Raw genomic sequence first — 12,931 nt, 5'->3', positions numbered from 1 at the left:
AGGAAGTTCTTTCCCTCTGAGACGCGGCTGTCCTACGTAACTAGGGCATCGGCTCTGGGTTCCCTTCCTGGTCCTAAATGGGCGGCTCCCCAGGTCTGACCTTTGAGTAACCCTCTACCAGCTGCCATGACGAGGCCAAGGTCATTGTTAACGAGTGTTTATTGTTAATGAAACCGTAGTACCTTTACAATAAGTGACAACGTGGAATGTACAGTGACAGTATCATACAATATTACAGCAATAAAATAACGCCTATTCCTTTGTACATCCAGCTGAAGCAGCTAGTCGAAAATATTTTCCAGGGCTGCGAGCCCCTGGGGGCTTTTCAAGGTGACCGAGGCCACACCTCCTCAAGTGCCCGGGGCTTCTGTTGAATAAATAATTTCTAAGGTACGGCCAGATAGCTGAGGGCTCCGTCGGGCACAAGCTGTGGGGAAGTCACCCCCAGCCTCCGGTCCATAAATACGAGTGTCCCAGCCCCGTGTTGCGTCTCACCCCAGGAGAGGCTGGAGCCGGGGGAGGTGTAGGGGAGGAGAGGGGCCTCCTTGCTCAGTCCTTCCCCTCCTGCCCTGCCCTTTACACCCCAAGACCTGAAGCTCCCAGGGCACAGTGTGGGTGGGGCCCTGCTCTCCGATCCAAATTAAAGGACTTCCACTGGAGAGACTAGACCCGAGGGAGGGTTAGGGCGCTCTGCTTCCCGAGCCCGCAGAGGCAGCCGACATCTAGGCGTGGAATTTCAGAATGGACCCCTTTACCTTAACCCCTGAAAACAGCAGCAGCAACAAAAGCTCAGGCCCCCAGGCTCCTCCATCGTACCTCCTTGGCTCAGACGGAAAGATGTGCAGGCCGAGCTGCCTCCTCCCGCCGCGCCACCCGAAGGGGGCCTCTGTAGATCCAGACACCAAGTAAAGGGAGGCCCAGGCGCCTGGAGGCCCACATCAAGTCTTTGAAAGGCCTGGCCTCAAAGAGGCTGAGTTGGGGCAGGCTTTCTGACATGACGTGGAGGAAAAGTATCAGCGTTTGACGGAAGGGACCTGGGGCCCAAACAGAGCATACATTCTATAACCTTCCAAAGGGTGCCCACAGCCCCAAGAGCCCCCATGAGGACAGTCTGAGCTCCCTGAGCCCTGGGATGGGGTAGCAGAGCCTACAGAAGCCACATAGAGCAGCACTGAGTCAGGATTAGTGCTGACCTTGAGAAGGGGCAAAGGGGCACACAAGGCTGAGTGCCTGGCAGCCTCAAGGTGGAAGCAACAGCTGAGGGGTCAGGGGTTGGGGAAGGCACCTGCCTTTGGCCCATGCCTGGTTAAGCAGATGGTTAGCTCTGGGGCTGCCCCATGACAGGTGGGCTCAGGGCACATCTGCCAACCCCTGAATTTGGCTCTAAGAGGGCCTGTGACCAGCCTCCACCCAGCAAGGCTCCAGTTATGTGCTGGCCCAGACACCCTGGGAAGCACCTGTGCCTAACCTTTCCCACCTGCTGGAGGCTGAGCGACAGAGCCGGGCCCAGAGCAGGCTGGGCCCACCCAGCAGCCGCCCGCTCCTCACACCCGGGAGGTGACATAGAGAGAGTGCACGCGCTCGGCCAGGGTGCTCTGCAGGTCCTGCAGGGGGTCCAGGCCCTGCACCTTGCTGCTGCGGCCGTAGATGAGCTGCCGGAAGGAGTCCTGCTCCAGCAGGGCTTTCATGTGCTTGAGGAAGAAGCCTTCACAGAACAGGGCCAGTTCGGGGGCGTTGTGGATCTGTGGGAGCAGGAGACACGGTGAGTGAGACCCACAGCTTCAGCACAACCCCGAGCGAAACTACCCCCTGGCCCTCCCTCCCACAGAGCAGCCGTGGGCTAAGGCCCAGCTTCAAGCCTCAGCCTCCCCCTTCTATGAAATCCTTTCATAAGCGTCTCCTCGGGGTTAGACTGATCTGGGTTCAAATCCCAACTGTGCCTCCAGGAACATCCCTGGATCTTATTTTTGGCCCACGTCCCGCTGGTGATGGGTTGTTCCGTGGCAGTCGTCCCCACTGGACTGGAAGCCCCCTTACTAAGGACGGAGACTGTCTGCTCGGGTGTCCAGCATCCAGCACAAGGCCCAGCACGTGAGGGGTCAGGGGCAAGAGGCTCCTAACGATTTGAGTTCAACAACCATCGCGGGCCTGCTCTGGGCCAAGCGCTGGGTGCAGTCCCGAGGCCAAGGTCGCAGAGCTGTCTCAGAGCTGATGTTCTAGTTCAGAAAGACAGAGAAGCCTAGGGACGGCAAGGCCAGGCGGCCCTGGATGGTGGTCAGTGCTGTGAGGGAGTAAGAGCGGGAGCCGAAGCAGGGAGGTCAGGGGGCTCGGAGGAACTTTATGGAGGAGGGGATGCTGGGCACCAGTGTCCTGGCATACGGATGAGGAGAGAGGGATGAGGGCTGAGTGACTGGGGGAAGGGAGAGGGAGGCATCGGAAGGGAAATGAGGGCAGGGTCCTGAGAGCCTTGTAAGGGGTGACAGATAAGGGGCTACGTTTTATCTAGTTTGCAAGCAGGGGAAAACCTGGAGGGTTTAAGCAGGGGAGTGATGTGGTCTTTACAGTTTTCAAAGAGCCTTGAGGATCGCAGGGCGCAAGTCAAGCAGCAGGGTGGCCAGCCGATGCAACCGTCCGAGAGGGGACAGCAGGGACAGAGGGAAGGGGAGGGACTGCTGATGCATTCCGGGGGTGTTTCTAGGTGTGGGAGAGGATGGTGGCACGCAGTGAGATGAGGAGGCCTAAGGGGGCCAGGCTCAGAGAAAAACCAAGCCCTGCCTGGGGAACTGATTTGATCAGAGAGGCACAGCGCCTCGCCCCAGGCCTCACAGCCAGGGATCCACTTGGCTCAAAGTGCGGCTCCTAAGCTGCTCTGCTGCCTGCTGGGCGGCAGTGACCCCAGGTTGCTGACGGAGCTCCGAACCCTCCCTCGGCTCTTTACACTGCCCTTCACGGCTGCCCGGCCAACTGCATTTTCTAGCCAGGCCACAGTGGAGCCAAGTTCACAAGCAGAGCACATGGCAGGAGGTGGCGGCGGGCATCAGGGTCCTCACCTTGGCATACTTGTAGGTGCTAACGGCGCTCTCCACGCTCAGGGTCTGGGAGCACAGGATCTCGCAGTGCCGCTGCAGGGCATCCAGCTGGAACAAGCTGGCAGCTGACAGCAGCTGGCGGAGGCAAAAGAGGCTGTGGGCAGGCACGGCCAGGCCCTCGGCCCAGGCAGCAGGGGACAGAGAGCTGCTTCGGGCTGTGCGCCCTGCTTCCTCCCAACCTCCAGGGCCCCGCCCGCTCCCGGCAAGTCCAGTGGCCTTGACTTATTTCTGTTCTAGGATGTCTAGGTATTTGCTGCGATGCCACAGGAGGTACCAGATGAGTGACTGGGTGACGGGTGCTGGTTGGGATGTCTGACAGCAGGAGACCTTCAACTCTACGCGACATACGACATAACCTACGTGACCCGACCAGCTCTGGGTCCTTTTTCTAAGCAGTGACGTGATGAGGGCAAGGCCCCGCTGCCTTCTGAGCCTCCTGGGCCTTCCTCTAAGCCCGAGGGGTGGCCCAGGAGGCTGGGCTTGGTGGGTGCACAATTTCTCCCCATCTCAGAATGGCCCTTCCCATCCCACGAAGGGGAAGGACCAGCAGGAACCAGGAGGTCCTTGCTAAGGCCACGTTCCTTCTCTCTTTATCTCTCCCAATGCTGCCTTCCTGGGAGTGGAGTTGAGACCTGGCAGATGTCTCAGGCTGGAGACAGGCCTGGAGAGAAGGGGAACTAGGCTCCCAGGCTCTCTGCTCCTCCCCCCACCCCCCCGGGGGGCCCAGGGGACCGGCCAGGCCCTCACCTCCAGGATGTCACCGGTGGGGATGTCCATGGATTCCGTGCCCCCGTAGTACAGATACCGCATCATCATCTGCAGGGAGAAGAGGCCCGTGAGAAGACCTGATGCACTTGTGCACCTGGCCTTGGCCACCCCCCAGGCTGCAGTGCGCTCGGCGCCATCGGCTCCCAGCCTCTCCCCGCCCTCTGGCCCCTGTGTGCCCGGATCCCCCAACTCTCATCCGTTTCTGTGTTTGCCCTGGAAGGCGTGTGGCAGGCGTCCTTCCACAGAGTGGGTTCGCTTCGATCCTCACCGACCTGGCGCCCTGGAGGGGAGCTGGTATTCAGAGCTGGGGAAGCTGAGGCCAGGCAGGGAGGCAGGACCCCTCCCCAGAGCAGGTGCCACACGACGCAGTTCTCCCTTGATGACAGTTCTAAATGTCTAACTGTTTACCCTCAGCGGCCTGACTCTTAAATCCCCATCTGGCCAGGCCTCCGCGTGGAGCCGGATCCCTGCTTCCTCCTGGATTTGCTCCCTTGGAAAGAAAGTGCAGAGCAGGGACAGGGATCTGGCCCAGGGGTCACCTCGCTGACCAGCAGACCAGCCCAGACCCCTCTGGGTTCTTGGGGGCAGAGGGCCCGGGGACACTACAGAGGTGGGAGTTGGGGGCTGCCTTTAGTTCCTCTGAGGTCTAAGTTTTACGAGCTCTACCATCACGCTGGAGACGGGGAGGGTTCTTCCCAGTTGGAAAAAGAAAGATTATTCTCCCCGGTTGGCTGAAAAAAAACAGCTCTAGCAAGGAGCTGGCAAGTGTGTAAGAAAATACGGTTCCAACTGCTACAGTTGGGCTGTTAGGACTGGCCCCCGGGCTGGAAGAGGCACCAGAGCGGCTCGGGGAAGGAGCCCAGCCTTGCAGGGAGAGGCCCCCCTGCCCAGCCTCATCCAGGAGACACGGGTCCCTCCCCCAGAGGAGCCGGGGGGGGGCTCCCATAGGCCCCACCCAGCCCCTGCCAGAGCTCGCATGGCCAGCTTACAGTGACACATGTGTGTCCATGGGTCCTTCCACCCCAGGTGGTGTGAGCCTCAGGCCCAGGCCTGCTTCCTCCGCCACCCCTGACACTGGGCGCAGCACCAGCAGGACAGCCCTGGACAATCAGGGCCTAGGCCCAGGCTTGTGGGTGCATCAGCTCTCCCAGGTTCTTGGCTAAGGGATGGTCCCCAGGGCAGCGAGAAGGGGGCCCAGGGCTGTGAGCTGGGAGACAGGACAGCTGGCAGCTCCCTTTCCTGGCCTGGAAAGTAGCCTCCTGCTGCATTTTGGGAGCTGGTTCCAGCCAGGCCCAGCCATCTGTGGCACAGAGATCTCCCTGAGGTCACCTGAATGCATATAAGTCCACAGATATCAGGGAGAATTGCTCCCGTGGGGCCTTGCGGAGGGAGCTGGGCTGCCAGCAGACAGAGGATTCATCTCCCATAGCCGGCAGCCCCCAGGTGGGACGTGGGTCACCTGCCTCCCAAAGCAGGCAGCCGAGGGGCCCCAGGGAGGACCAGCTGCAGGGGCAGCCAGGCTTCCTTCTGCCCAGAGTGGACCACAAGGAACGTGACCACAGGGAGGCCACTGATATTGCAGGGACAGGGACAAGGGTCACGCAGCACATCAGAATGGCAGGGCAATTCCCCCAAAGGCCTGGGTTTAGTCAGCAGTGACCCTGGCAGGTGCCTCGACCTGTGCCGCCTAATGCAATAGCCACTGGCCGCATGTGGCTTTTGAGCATTTGGAACTTGGCTGCTCTGAATTAATACGTGTAAAAGAATGTAAAACATTTTGTTCATTTTTTTTATATCTACCACATGGTCAAATGATAATTTTGGCTACATTAGGATAAATAAATTAAAATTAATTTTATCTGTTTCTTTTTACTTCTCCCTGTGGCTATTAGGAAATTTTAAATTACCTGGGTGGCCTGCGTTATCTTTCTATTGGACGGCACTGCTTAGACCTCCTGGGGGCCCCGTTTTTCTGCTGTAGAAAAGAAATAATGACCTCCACCCTGCTCTGCAGGCTGAACAAGATGCTCGGGGGCTGCCCTGAGACTTTCAGGTTTTGTTAGGGAGCCCTGGTGCTGAACCGATGGCTTCATGCTCCCCCCTGTGATGGCACAGCTCTGTCCCCAGAGAACCCATGGCAAGGCCAGTGGCTAACACTTCCCAGGCCCACGTGCACCCTGACCATAGACCTGCTGGCCCCGTCTACCTTCTCGAGCACGCTGAGAAGTCCTCAAGGGTGGCCACCCTGACCTGGCACGGCTGTCCTCCCCTGCTGAGTGAATGCCGCCTTCATGGCCGTGGTCAACCGTGTTCCACATGTGCCCTTACCTCCCACTCCCGCCCAACCCCTGCTGCCCTTCTCAGACCCGTCTCTTGTGTCTGATTGTGACCCCACCTCATGCTCCAGCTCTCCTGGACTTCGGGCTTCCCAGCCAAGCGAGTTTCTAGAGCTTGGAGTTCGGATCAAGGGATGGGAACAGGGGAAGGGGAGGGACCCTCCGCCAGACCCTGGCCTTCGCTCCCACCCCCTCGTCGGTCACCAAGTCCCATCTTCTCTCCCCTCACCCACCTCCTTCCATCCCGCTGCCACTACCTTGTTGCCAATATCACTCAGCTGGATTTCTCAACAGCCTCCTGATAGTCCCCTGGCTGCAGTCCTGGCCCCTCCAATCTCTTCCTCACCCTCCAGAGTGAGCTAGGTAAATGCAAACTTGACCGCTCCACACATCCTAAGAGTGAATCCTGGCGCTATCACCTCCCAGCTGTGTGACCTTGGACAAGTTACTGAACTTCTCTGTGCCTGTGACTCCTCATCTACCAAGAGGGGATAATACTACACCTGCGCCTCCTAGGACTGTGCTGTGAAGCTTAACTGATGAACAGAAGCAAAGCACTCAGTACCGAGCCTGGCTAAGTGTCAGTGATGATGCTGACTTTTTAGTAGTTTCCAACTGCCTTGGGTTAAAGGTCAGGCCCTTCACACTATGGCTCCTTAGGACAGCTTCAGCCTCGTTTCTGGACGTCCTTCGAAATCACTGCCACACCAGGGGGTGCGTTTCCTGAACAGGTCACGCACGGTCTCTGGCTTCTGGGCCCTGCGTGCACTGCCCCCTCCTCCCGGAGCTTCCCTCGTCCTCCGGGCAACTTCCCCCTCTCAGCCCTGGGTCAGAGGCCCCTTCTGCCCTCCCAGTGCCTTGGCCCACACCGACCGCACTCATCCACAGTCCTGTCTCCGGGAGCGCAGGCTCCCTGACCTGTTTACTGCTGTCTCCGCAGAACCCGAAAGTGACTAAATGCCAAGAGAGACTAGAAAGAACGTGAAGGAGGGACTTAAACCCTTCTAGGCGGTGGCTTCTTGGAGTTCCCGTCATGGTGCAGTGGAAACAAATCTGACTAGGAACCATGAGGTTGCGGGTTCGATCCCTGGCCTCACTTGGTGGGTTAAGGATCCGGCGTTGCCGTGAGCTGTGGTGTAGGTTGCAGACGCAGCTCGGATCCTACATGGCTGTGGCTGTGTGTAGGCTGGCAGCTGTAGCTCCAATTCGACCCCTAGTCTGGGAACCTCCATGTGCCCAGGGTGCAGCCCTCAAAAGCAAATAATAATAATAAAAATAGATGGTGGCTCCTCGTGCGTCTGTGAGACTCTCTCCCATAAAGTCACAGGTCTGTCCGGCGCAAGGCCAGGTCCTGGACCCACACACCAGCTGCCTTTTGGCCTCAGTCTCAGCCCCTAAGGGGGTCACCCTTGCAGCCTGGAGACCATTTTCCAGAAAGAGCTCTAGGGCGGGGCTCAGCTTAGATCCCAGCCCTTCTCCTCAAGACCTCGCCCACCACCCCTGGAGGCCGGCCTGCGGGGTTTCCATTACACAACCTCTGAGGTTCTCTGCAGCTTAGACATTGAAAGCCCTGACCTTGATCTCCAACCAGGATGGGCTCATCCTTTTCTGCTTGGCAGGGATGGTTGGGGTCTGACGTGCAGGAGAAGAGACGCTGCCTGCACCAGTGCGTGCGCGCATCTCCCTCCGCCCAGGGGGTCGTGTTAACATGTGGGGGCGTCTGGGACAGGGCCTGATGCTCTGCATTTCCAACAGGCACTCAGGTCAAGTCTGTGCTCTGGGAGCTCGCACTGAGCAAGGGCTCGCACACTTCATGTGAGGTGTGTGCCTGTCCTCGCACGTCCGTCAGTCTGTCCAGACCCCTCGCCCGGTGGTGAGGGCTCAGGGCCCATGAGAAAAGGCTCTGAAGCTACAAACCCTCAACAGAGTGGCTGCCTTTGCCCGGGAAAAACTCAGGTGCCCAACGCGACCACTGATTCTGGCAAAAACACAGACAGCTTTGGGGATGGAGTGGAGATTATGACGGACTCACAGCCACCACCACCCAGATGGACAAGCCCAGGCGGGGCTCCTGGGGGAGGGGCATCCTTCAAGAAGCTTGAGCAGCAAGGCCCACACACCTGAAAGATGTGGTACTTCATGTCGCTGATCTCAATGGTCTTGCTGCTGTCGCCATCTTGTTCTGATTTGTTGGTCATCAGCGTCTTGAACCTGGAGCAAAGGAGATGAGAGAAGGTGGGTCTTGAACCCGTGGCAATGGCGCCATCCATCCCCTGAAAGTAATAAGCGGGAGGCAGGGACATTTTAGAAACTACTGCTGTGCTCTCAACACAATCCTCGGTGGGTGATGTTTGACGTTGTCCTGGGCTGACGGCTGGGCTGAGCCCTGTTCCGACCATACAGGCAGACTGACCTTCCTGCCAGAACATTCGTGTTTTCTAGCAATCAAAAGCACTAACCTAACCAGAAAGAAGACAGCCTGCGAGCTCCACCTGGAGAACCCTGGGACCCAGGTCAATGGTTCCCTCTGTCAATCGGCCTTGGGCGCATTATGTGGCAGGTGGGGGCTCGGCTGCTCTGTGACCACCCTCTCTGGTCCAGCCTGTCCATCAGCGCGTCTCTAAAGGAAGCTGCCCTGCCTCCCCCAGGGGCCGAGACCGTCCTTATGCGGGGCAGCCTACCTGTTAGACGCCGTCACCAGCAGGACTTTATGTGCATAAAACAGCTTTCCCTCCACGAGGAAGGTCACATCCGACATCTCCTTGTTGTTCAAAAAGTGAGGATCTGCCAGGTGGGAAGGAGAAGAGGATGGCGGAGGAGCCCGCCTGGCATGGAGCAGGTGGGGGCAGGGGGCGGCAGTTCTTCAGGGTGTGATGGGGGATGTGGGGCGGGGGGTGAAGGGCAGAGAAACCACGGCCAGGCTGTGGCGCTTGGAAGAGGAAGGAAGACAAAGACGAGAGGGAGACGGAGAGGAGAGGGGAGGGGAGGGAGGTCCGGACAGGGCGGGCGGCTGGGCAGGCAGGCCTCACCTAGCCTGGCGGGCAGGGTCTTCCGGAGCTCGGGGATGCTGGGGATGGGGCTGCTGCCGTAGCAGTGCGTGAAGATGGTGGCCAGCTGCTGGATGACGGAGTCGTTCTGTGGGGGGACAGGCAGGGAGGGGCCGTGAGCTCATCCGCACCTGTGGCCGTCTGTTTGCAGCAGCCGATGCGGTGGCGGCAACTTCAAAAAGTCCAGGTCGGGCAGTTCCCATTGTGGCTCAGTGGTTAACGAGTCCAACTAGGAACCAGGAGGTTGCAGGTTCGATTCCTGGCCGTGCTCAGTGGGTTAAGAATCCAGCGTTGCCGTGAGCTGTGGTGTGGGTCTCAGACACAGCTCGGATCCTGCATTGCTGTGGCTGTGACATAGGTCAGCAGCTGTAGCACCGACTGGACCCCTAGCCTGGGAACCTCCATATGCCGCGGGTGCAGCCTTAAAAAGACAAAAAATAAAGTCCAGGCCAGGATCAGAGAAGCCTCTGCTTTTTGCTCCTCCTGGATCTGGCTCAGTGAGGGATGCCCGTTTCTTCGACACCGATTCCACATTGCTTTTTTGGCCAGGCTCCAGCCCGGGCAAACCCACGGCCTCCACGCAGCCAGGCAGTGAGAGTCTGGGTGTGGGGTGGGCGTCCACCTGCGTGCCTGCGTCCCTCTGTTTGCGTGGGGTGTCTGTGTGTCTGCCTGAGTGTCCGTCCGTGTGCCTGTCCCGTGGTCCGTCTAGGCTGTGGGCTCTGGAATCTGGGGTTCTCTGAGCTTGGGCCGGGGACCTGCCTGGCGACACTCACTCACCTTGCTGGTCTTGAGGATGTCGAACATGAGCTGCAAGCCCTCGGTCACCAGCTCCTCATTGTATTCCTCCTCCTTGATGGAGCTGAAATCCCGCAGGAGGCTCTGCACCACGGAATACCGGGACTGGGAGAAGGATGTCCTCAGAGACTCGATCCAGACGTGCAGCTTCCAGGGGACGCCTGGGCCCGGGCAGGGGGAAGGAGAGGAGGGCAGTCATCCCCTGAGCCCACCCCACAACGACCCCCCCCCTTTATTTCTGTTTTTCTTTGCTTTTGAAGGCCACACCCACAGCACATGGAAGTTCCCAGGCTAGGGGTTGAATCCGAGCTACAGTTGCCGGCCCACACCACAGCCACAACAACTGGGGATCCAAGCTGTGTCTGCGACCTATACCACATCTCATGGCAACGCCGGATCCTTAACCCACTGAGCGAGGCCAGGGATCAAACCTGCATCCTCATGGTTCCTAGTCGGGTTTGTTAAGCACTGAGCCACGAAGGGAACTCCCAGTTTGAACTTACATTTGCCAGTGCAACAGCTCCTATTTGCAACCACCATTTATGTGGCCTGCACCACAGACACAGCAACACAGGATCTGAGCCATGTCTGCGACCTACACCACAGCTCATGGCCATACCAAGCCTTAACCCACTGAGCGTGGCCAGGGATTGAACCCGCATCCTCATGGATACTAGTTGGGTTGGTAACCCGCTGAGCCATGACAGGAACTCAACAGCGACCCCCATTCTGAAAGGCTCTCTTGTGATGGCACCCAATGTCTGCTGAGCAAGGAGCACCAGCCCCGCTGCCCTCCGCCACCCATGCTGAGGGACCCACTTTTGTTCACCCTAACAGGCCTCCCTGGTTGATGAGAGGGGATTCCAGGTTCCCATCGGAGAAGGTGGAGGAATGGCTCCTGGCCAAGTGCAGGGAACCTGAACTCTGCAAAATCCACCGCTCAGCCTGGGGGGCTTCAAGTGACACACCAGCATCCACACTGACCCCACTGCTTTTTGGCCCTGGAATGACTTACCGAGGAGAACCTATTGTAATTATGAGGGGTGACCCAGGATACCTGAAGAATATACAGCGCGCTTGAGGACATGGGGGCCCCTGTGGAGAAGCCTGAAATGCACCTGTCCTAGTGCAGAGGGCCTTTCCCAGCGCCTGGCTCCCTGGTCTGTTCCTGAACACCCAGTGCTGGGTAATTACTATTTACCAGCTTCCTGGAGTGTGTCAGTAGGGCCACAGAGTAATTTAAACTACTTAAAGGGAATTCCCGTCGTGGTGCAGTGGAAATGAATCCGACTAGGAACCATGAGGTTGCAGGTTCGATCCCTGTCCTCAGTCAGTGGGTTAAGGATCTGGTGTTGCCGTGAGCTATGGTGTAGGTCGCAGACGCAGCTCGGACCTGGCGTTGCTGTGGCTGTGGTGTAGGCCAGCAGCAATAGCTCCAATTAAACCCCTAGCCTGGGAATCTCCATATGCTCTGGGGTGCAGCCCTAAAAAGACAAAAAGACCAAAAAAAAAAAAAAAAAAAAAAAAAAAAAAAAAAAACTGCTTAAAGGTCAGGACAAAAACCTGATAATTGGAGACATCACTTCATACCCCCCAGCCCCACTGAGTTCACAGAGAAGAAGGCGGAGGCTGGCTGCTGAAGAAGGATGTTGGCCTCCCGCTCCCCCTGCCCAGCGCTGGGTGTTCAGGTGCTGTGGCCCCAGGAGGGCAGCGATGCCGCCGTCAGGCACTGGGTGCTCTTGGGGAGCTGGCACCCAGCCCTGTGCTGCACGTGAGGACATCACACTCAGAGGAGGATCATTGGCACTGGAGAGCATGCACAACTGGGATGTCACCCAGGCCTGCCTGTCTGAGCAGCCACACGGGAGGAGAGGAGAGGGCTGCAGGTTTGCAGACCCATGGAGGGGAAGGGGTTGGCCGGGGACTGGAGGGCATCTCGTTGACCAGAAATGTAGACCCCTAGTGCGACAGACACTCCCAGAGCCCCATGTCCCAGGCTGTAACCAGGGCAGGGCATTGAGGACCTCAAGACATGTCCCTGCTGAGGACTGTCTGAAGCTCAGGGAGCCTCCTGTCCTGGTCGTCAGCCACCAGGCCCTGGGGGGACCAAGCCCCAGGATGCTCAGTAGCTCCGTGGCCTGCCCAGCTCTCTGGGCCTGAGGAGGGAGCAGCAGGACGTATGTGTGCGTGCATGGGCATGCATGCCACATGGCCTCACCCAGCGCCCGCAGCTCCATGGTGATGTCCACATAGCCATGCTCCGCGCTGTAGTACATGGCCTCCTGCAGGGCCTTGGTGCGCGTCCGGCTCAGCCGCACGGGCCCCTCGCTGCCGCTGCCCTGGCTCGACGCATCGCTTTCCTCCACGCCCTCCGCCAGGATCTCCTCCAGGGACAGCACGTCCGCCTTGGCCTGTTGTGGCTGCGTCAGGAGCTTCCTCAGGACGTTCCTGCGGGGAAAGGGACAAAGGAGGGTGATGCCCGAGCCCCCCACCAGGGGCAGGGTCTGCCGAGCTGCCTACTGGGGCATCTGTGGGCACAAAGTGTTCACGGTCCTCCCCTCCCAGGCAGGTGGGGCCAGGGCTCCCAGGGACCCCACCCCCCGCCACTCGAGCAAGGCAGGGGAAGGTATGGGGGACCTCCCCCCTCTGCCATCCAGGGACTGCTGAGAAGTCATGGGCTTTGGGGCTAAGCAGGCTCTGCCATCCCGTGTGACCTCAGACAGGCTGTCCCACCTCTCTCAGCCCTGGCTGCTTTGTCCTCTGCAGAACAAGGTGTCAGCATCATCCTCTCTTGGTTAATGGGAAGCATCAAATGCAGAGTCAGATACGCAGCACCCCTAACAGCAGCTGACTTTACACACATAAAAGTGTCTGGGAATTCCTGCTGTGGCACAAC

General features: G+C 58.8%; 1 protein-coding gene across 1 annotated transcript in view; it reads right to left on the bottom strand.

Moving 5' to 3' along the window:
* ABTB2 (ankyrin repeat and BTB domain containing 2) overlaps nucleotides 142-12,931 on the bottom strand; it is a 202,655-nt gene continuing 189,865 nt past the window's right edge. Inside the window, exons 10-17 of the mRNA XM_003122881.5 lie at nucleotides 12,254-12,483; nucleotides 10,018-10,196; nucleotides 9,223-9,328; nucleotides 8,875-8,977; nucleotides 8,314-8,404; nucleotides 3,837-3,905; nucleotides 3,051-3,164; nucleotides 142-1,742 (exon numbers count right to left, since the gene is read on the bottom strand). Coding sequence (XP_003122929.2) covers nucleotides 1,545-1,742; nucleotides 3,051-3,164; nucleotides 3,837-3,905; nucleotides 8,314-8,404; nucleotides 8,875-8,977; nucleotides 9,223-9,328; nucleotides 10,018-10,196; nucleotides 12,254-12,483 — 1,090 coding nt within the window. The 3' untranslated portion in view covers nucleotides 142-1,544. The remainder of the gene's footprint in view (nucleotides 1,743-3,050; nucleotides 3,165-3,836; nucleotides 3,906-8,313; nucleotides 8,405-8,874; nucleotides 8,978-9,222; nucleotides 9,329-10,017; nucleotides 10,197-12,253; nucleotides 12,484-12,931) is intronic.

Source organism: Sus scrofa, chromosome 2 (genome assembly GCF_000003025.6).
Source record: "Sus scrofa isolate TJ Tabasco breed Duroc chromosome 2, Sscrofa11.1, whole genome shotgun sequence".
NCBI classification, from domain to species: domain Eukaryota; kingdom Metazoa; phylum Chordata; class Mammalia; order Artiodactyla; family Suidae; genus Sus; species Sus scrofa.
The sequence above is the reverse complement of the archived record's forward strand: the minus strand, read 5'-3'. Positions and strand labels throughout refer to the sequence as shown.